Below are 7,313 nucleotides of genomic sequence, written 5' to 3'. Positions count from 1 at the left end.
GCTTCTTTTACTGCTTTTAAGTGTGTGCGTGAGGGACATTACAGAGAACATCAGCATGTCCAGGGCAGCCAAGGGAAAAAAGACATATATTTGTAGATGCAGATGTGTTATGCTTTGAGGTAATGTCAGGTGTAGACTTGACACTCAGCGTAATAACCTTTAAACACAGGACAAATATTAAGCATGACTGCGGTCAACACTGCATGCTCTAGCGATAGCAGCAGTCAAACATAATGTGAGAATTGTAGGCGTATTTTTGCAGCTTACCCCGACAATGAGTGAAATATATTCACACTGAAAAATAACAGCGTGCATGTTTTTATGTTTACATTATAAAGACTGACACAAAAGGAAGAGGAAATTGCACAAGGTTTAAATCAATATTTCAGTGTGGTCTGTAGCTGATGACTACATGAGGTGGGAAGATGTGTTAAGGCGGCTGCAATCATTAATGCTTGAAGTGAATCATTAACAAAGACAAGCAACCTATTTATAAGTACCGAACTACAACGCTATGAAAAAGTACCCCCCTCCCACTACCTGATTTCTCTCCTTTTTTAAATTTTTGCTTGTTTTTCAGACTTACATGTTTGAGATCACACACACAACCTGAGTAAATGCAAAATGCAGTTTTTAAATAGACATTTTATTTATTAAAAAGAAAACAGGTAGCCAGACCTACCTAATCATATGTGAAAAAGTAATTGCTGGTTTGGTACTACCTTTAGCAACGAAAACTGCACCCAAGTATTTGTAATGACTGCCAATGAGTCTTTCACGTTGCTGTAGAGGAATTTTGGCCCATTCCTTTATCCACAATTGTTTTAATTCAACCACATTAGAGGGTTTTCATGCATTATCAGCCTATTTAAGATCATGCCAAAGTACCTTAAATGGATCTGACCCTGAATTTGACTAGGCCACTCTGAACGCTTAAATTTAGTTCCTTTTTTGAGCCATTCAGAGGTCGTCTTACTACTGCATAACACAAGTGTGATTGAGCTTCTGGGTATGAATTGAAGGCCAGACATTCTCCTTCAGGATTTTCTAGTGAAGTAGAGTCCATGAATTTTATAAGTGGAAAAAAATGGATGGATGGACAGATGGAACGTGTCCAGGTCCTGTCGTGAGGCAGAGAAGAAGCTGCATAGGTCAAATGCACTTGGTTTTAAATCTTGTCTATTTCTAGCAGCACTTGTGAGCTCTTTGAGATGACTAGGAACAAAATGCTTTAATTGCCTCAGGATAGAAGTGCAGAAAACTCAGCCGTTGTGCTTTTGGAAATTGTCCTTATTCACACTTTGCTGCTCCTTTCTCCTGTTTTTATCCTCAGGTAAGTAGTGGTAGCAACATCAGGAAGAAGGAACACAAGAAGCCAAGTAGTCAAAAAAATAAAAACACATGTTAGAAAAGTAAAATAGTCTCAGAACCACTGTAAAATATAATATTCGTTTTTTGCTGGACATTACATTTGCTGGACAGAACTAATTATATTACTAGTTACTGATATCTGACTTTTAGAAAATGCTGCATTTTACTGTGAGCAGCAGTTTGTTGATTACAGATGTGCACAACTGAAGCACAGTTCACAACATATAAGTTTTAGTGTGACACTTTTGATTGAAACTTACGGTCGAATTTGTAGAAAGTTAAAGTAAAATGGTAACACACTATTATAATTAAGTGTTCATTCCCTGCTTCTAAACCTTCTTGTTCCTTTAATCAGAAACCGTGTGCTAAATTTAGCTCGGTAGTGCCATGCTGAGGTATTCACATGCTCGTTTCAAGAAATAATAAAGACCTCATTAGAAAGTCTTGAGTTCATTCTTGTAAACGAACACTGGACGGTTTCCTGTGTTGCTAGATCCCCGACATTCCATTCCCTCACCTCACCACCTGAAACCTAAGCTACATAGACAAATTGACCCTTGAGCTTTGTCAGCTTAAGCGTGATACCAGGAAGTATGCACTTCACATAGCTGAAGCTGAAGCACGCAACACAGGACTTCAAGTAAAAATATTCTGGACTTTCCCACTTGTGGTGTGTAACAGTGAAAGGAAAGAATAAAAGAGGGTGTGACTGTGGGATGGAAGTGAAAATAAAGACGAGATGCTAAAGGACTGAAGTGCATACTGGTGAGGATACTGGCAGTAGAAGTGAGTAAAAAACCTTTTATATAATCGAATGTTACCTTTATGCTGAGATGTAACACTGAAATAATAATTTACAGTTTGTAGTTTTTTGCAAAATGTAATCATTTTAATGAGTGCAAGTTCCTGCCTCATGAAAACCAAGTGTTTATGATGTGTAAGTGACACCTCACACATCCCCTGACATCCATCATGAGAACAGATCGTACTGACAGCATTACAGGATGCCATAGGCACTGTCATATACTGAGAGGCTTTCAGAAATCAGACTGTTGAAAAAGAATGATTTTGCTTGCTTCTTTCCCACCGAGTTTCCCTGATTGTTTGTTTCTTTGCTTGTCCTGCTCTCGCCTTCCTTCCATGAGCAGTAATTGCTGCCTGCTGTGATCTGACAGCTGGGGGGAAATGAAATGATTTGCGTGTTGCCTATTGTATTGCTCAGAAAACATATATGTCATGAATACAGTACACAAGAATAGAGGTGTTGTTAAAGAAAAGGCATTTGTTCAATGCGTGCCAATTATATTTAATATATTAATATTTCTGTTTGTTTTTATGTTAAGGCCTGCACTACTCATGTTGTGTTCATTCCCATGTTTCTCACGGTGTGATTTCCAAATTTTAGTGATCAGAAATAGCAGCTATACCAAAAACATCACTAACATTAAATGTGAATATTTGAAGTCTGTTTGAAAACTCTAACCAGCCCTTCTTGTAATATTAATAATTTTGAATAATTAAAAATTAATTAATTTATAGGATTGCTAATTTTGCTACATTGTGTCTCCCCAATTCCTTTTAAATTGCTTCAGTTACATTTTCATAAATGCAGGGGACATTCTATTTTGCGGGGTTTTTTTTAGTTTTCAGTGTGGTTATTAAACTCATTTCTCATTCTCAATAGGACTGAACTATGGCCATCAACCATTCCAACAATTCCAACTGTACCGATTTGGATGAACTGATGAAACACTACTACCTGCCTGTGGCTTATAGTCTCATCTTCATTGTGGGCTTGGTTGGAAATGTAACATCTATCAGCATTTACTTGACAAAGCTGCGTCCCTGGAAGAGCAGCAGCATCATCTTGGTCAACCTGGCGGTGACCGATCTTCTCTACGTCCTCAGCCTGCCGTTCCTGGTCTACTACTACAGCAGATGGGATAAGTGGTCTCTCTGCGGATTCATGTGCCGTGTCGTGCGCGTTGGGTTTCATTTGAACCTTTATGGGAGCATCCTCTTTCTAACATGTCTGGCAGTTTTTCGTTATGTAGTGGTGATTAAACCACTGAGTGCAGCACAGGTACAGCAGAAGCGCTGGGGTATAATTGCCTGCTCAGCTGTTTGGATCATCTCTGCCGCTGAAATAACACCCATGTTGAGCATGATATCAGTAAATGATAACAAGAAGTGCATAGACTTTGCAAGTACTGAACCCGTCGCTACTGTGCGGTTGTACGGCTGGCTACTTACTGCGTTTGGATTTCTACTTCCCCTTGTGGTGGTGTTTATGTGTTACACTGGGATAGTAAAACAGCTGGCAAACGGACCACGCACAACAAGTTTCTGTCGGATGCGAGCACGGCGTGTGACTGTACTGATCCTGGTGGTGTTTGTTGTATGTTTTATGCCATATCACGTCCTGCGTGTGTTGCGGATAGAATCAAGATATCATAACGCGACTTGTCCGGCAGAGAACATCGTGCATGCAGCGTATATCATCTCCCGGCCTCTGGCTGGATTTAACACCTTTTTCAACCTGGTGCTCTACACTCTTTCAGGTGATACATTTAGGAGGGCCTTTCTCAACGCTTTCCACTGGGAACGCTGCCTGACCAAAACAAGGTCACTGGTCCACCTGGCCGTCATTAGCAAGGCAAGCAGGGACAAGTCTGCTACATGACTGACAACACCTAACTTTCTTTCTTCAGTAGCTCTGTGACTCATACTGTAGACATGCTGTAATAATATGCACTCATTGTGTCGTCTTTACCGTAGGTTCGTCTTGGGAAACTGTGCAGCAACCCAGAAGTGAAAATAATAAGGACTCATTGTATTAATGACTCAATAGTTAAGACCTTTGTCTACAGTTTTTCTTTCTCTGACTGGAAGTCCCCTGAGCATATTTACCTGACTTACAATGGATTCCTTTGTTTGAAGCCCCAAAAATATTTACTGTGTAGCTATGGACCTTGGAAGAGAGTTTGTATTTCTAAACTCTTTTGTTTGTGATTCAGATTTCCTAACAGAATGCCTGAGCCTCTGACATGCTAATTTTATTCAGATTCTTTCAGCTAGTAAGACAACCCCCTATGAGCAATCAGGTTGAAAAATAAAGCCACAAGATACAATGAGGGCAGCTTCTAGGACAGAACATTGAGATACTAGGAGACTTGCTCACATTGTTTTCCATTTGTGTCTATTTTTAGATTTCATAAGGCAAGCACTGCCTGCTTTGCTCTCCCCAACGAGATACCACAGTGGTGCCTGAATATAGAGAACTGCTAGATCTCACCTTAAAGTTTCAGAGTATATCAAAAATTGATGGGCAACATGATAGATATGTGAAACTTTTACAGGCATTATTGCTGTTACAGCTATTTTATACATTTTAAAACATCTACTATAACAACACGCTAAAATTCAAAAAGGAGTTGTAGCTAGCTGAGTCATTTTAGCCTATCATTGTCTGGTTAAATAATCTTAAAATATTATGCTGTCAAACGTATCATATTGCATTAAGCATATTTTATTTTATTGAGTTACACCTCTACTGGAATGCTGAATCTAATTTTTTCCCCATAAGCACCAAAGGCTTTGGCTCATTTGACTAAATTTGATAAAGGAACGAACCTATTTAAAGTTGGATGGATTACCATTTTGTTAAACCTGCTTCACAACAAGCTACTTTGTTATTTAAAGCACATTAAAAGACAGCAATCTTTATATCCAAATCTGGTGAAAGTAACAGGAAATATAAATTTCATGTACAGTGCTTGATGTGGCTGTTGAAGGTCTCAGTATGAATAGTGTGAGCAATAATGCTTTTTGACAAGATAAGCAACATTTAAATAAAACAATAACCAAAATAAATAAATGTATTCAGTGTGTGAACTTTTTCTAACAGGAGTCATCAAATATAATTTAGAATCAGCAAATTGACTCGTTTTAATTCACCTCCACCATCTACCTCTAGCACTTTTTTCTTTGAGGTTTCTCTTTGCGTCACATTGGAAATGGTCAGAAACGTTTTAATTGCTGGCCCTAAAAACACTGCATTAGTCATCCTGCTTTGTTGCATTTCCCCAACAGTGCTATAAAACGATTATATAGCCCGACAACACCTCCTCCAGTCATAATCTGTGCTAAGTGCTCACATATCCCAGAGTCTTTCAGAGTTCTCCGTGCAGATGCGTTCACCTTTCCCATGTGCTAGCAAGACAGGCTGCGCAATTTTCTCATTTCTCAAGCCTAGATGCTCTAAGAGCAAGAGCCAAGGACTTGGGACCTTCAAAGAGGCCGATATTACTAAGTCAAACCAAAGCACAAAATTTATGAGAACACACAAACAATCACCCAGAAGTCCTGGAACAAAGTCATACTGTCAACCCAAAGACATCCTCAACAGAAGCTTTTATATCATTTGTCTATTGCTGCTTCTTCCTGGATACAGCGTATTGTTCTGCTGTTGTTCCCTTTCCTGATTTATATCTGAGATTACATTTACAAAGAAAGCCTAAAATTCGTGATATTATTTGTTGTAAATGTTAAGGAAGCCATCAGTCCTCTGGTTTTGTACGAGGGGGAAAAAAAATCCTGCATCACTAACATGTTTTTTGTTTTGTTTTGCTCTCATACAAGCTGTGCAAGTAGAATTGAAGCTACAGCTGGGAATAAAGAGGCTATTTTTGTCTATGGCATTTCCTTTTCTGCCTTCTGACTGATCTTCTCCTCATCCTCATTTGCCTTCTCATAGACAAAACACCTGCATGGAGCAGTCTCCCACATAGTAGACAGGTCTGGCCCAGATCTAGGATCAAGCTGGCACTGCTTGCTGACTTCTGGAACGATAAGACGTATGTCATCCAGATATGGACCAGGCCTGGCATAGATGGCGCTGTCTATGTCATGGCATGCCATATCTGTCTTGATTGTGGTTTGGGTTATGTGGCCCAGGCTCATAGAAAACAGGTCTTCCCTGCAACCGGCATCAAGCTGGCACCTCTGACTGACTGATGTCATGGCGGGGTGTAAGTCAACCAGATGTGGGCCAGGTCTGGCAATGATGGCACTATTTATGTTCCTATTTTAGTTAGAAAACCCAAATGCCATGTTGCAATACTATACTGCTATGGTAGCCAACATTTTGACAGGTTTGACAGGTTTGTGAGGGTACACTTTATCCAAAACCTAGTGACGGTTTACTCATCTTTGCCAGTGGGTGGCTGTAGCTCAGGTCACCTACTGATCGGAGGGTTAGTGGTTAGACCCCTGGCTCCTCCAGTCTGCATGTCAAGAGTGTGAATGTGTATGAATGTAGTTAGGAAGCACTCAGTTTAGAGAAAGTGTGTGATTGGGTGAATGTGGCATGTTGTATAGAGCACTTTGAGTAATCCGGGAGAGTAGAAAAGCGTTATCTAAGAATCAGTCCATTCACTGTCTGAACAGAGTTTCGTCATGTTACTTTTGCACTATTATGTTCCGGCACATGTTGTTATTACATGGCTTGATTAAGTTACACATTAGGCTGACATCTGGGGTCAGAGCTGAAACTGTTCTGGGCCAGCACAGGGTCAGCAGTGTGTCTGCAACTGACCCGTGGCTGCACACAACTTACATATTGCCCACATACCACAAAGAATGACGGCCCTTTGGTATCCCAGATCTGGCTTTGCCAGAGGTAATCCACACATGGGCCAGCACAGGACCACCAGCGTGTCTGCAAATGGCCTTGTGCTGGCCCATGTGTGGGCCACATCTGGCAAAGCCAGATCTGGGCCACCAAAGGGCCGTCATTCTTTGCGGTATGTGGCCATGTGTAAGCAAATTGTGTGGGCCAGATCTGGGCCATACCAATTTTGCTATGTGGGCTACTGCAGTGTAAATGGAACTTCAGCAGAGCAACATGTTTGTCAAATTAGGGAGGAAAATGTGTTCAGCAA

General features: G+C 40.5%; 1 protein-coding gene across 1 annotated transcript; it reads left to right on the top strand.

Annotated features, from left to right (window-relative positions):
• The first annotated feature begins 3,029 nt into the window (after positions 1 to 3,029).
• Positions 3,030 to 4,512, top strand: LOC102198278 (2-oxoglutarate receptor 1). The gene has a single exon (XM_005744238.1). It carries the CDS (start codon positions 3,065 to 3,067, stop codon positions 4,052 to 4,054), a length of 990 nt encoding a protein of 329 aa, XP_005744295.1. The 5' UTR covers positions 3,030 to 3,064; the 3' UTR covers positions 4,055 to 4,512.
• Positions 4,513 to 7,313: the final 2,801 nt, after the last annotated feature.

Source organism: Pundamilia nyererei, unplaced genomic scaffold (assembly GCF_000239375.1).
Source record: "Pundamilia nyererei isolate P.nyererei 1_Seehausen unplaced genomic scaffold, PunNye1.0 scaffold00141, whole genome shotgun sequence".
Taxonomy (NCBI): Eukaryota; Metazoa; Chordata; class Actinopteri; order Cichliformes; family Cichlidae; genus Pundamilia; species Pundamilia nyererei.
Note: the sequence above shows the minus strand (reverse complement) of the source record. Positions and strands in the feature narration are given on the sequence as shown.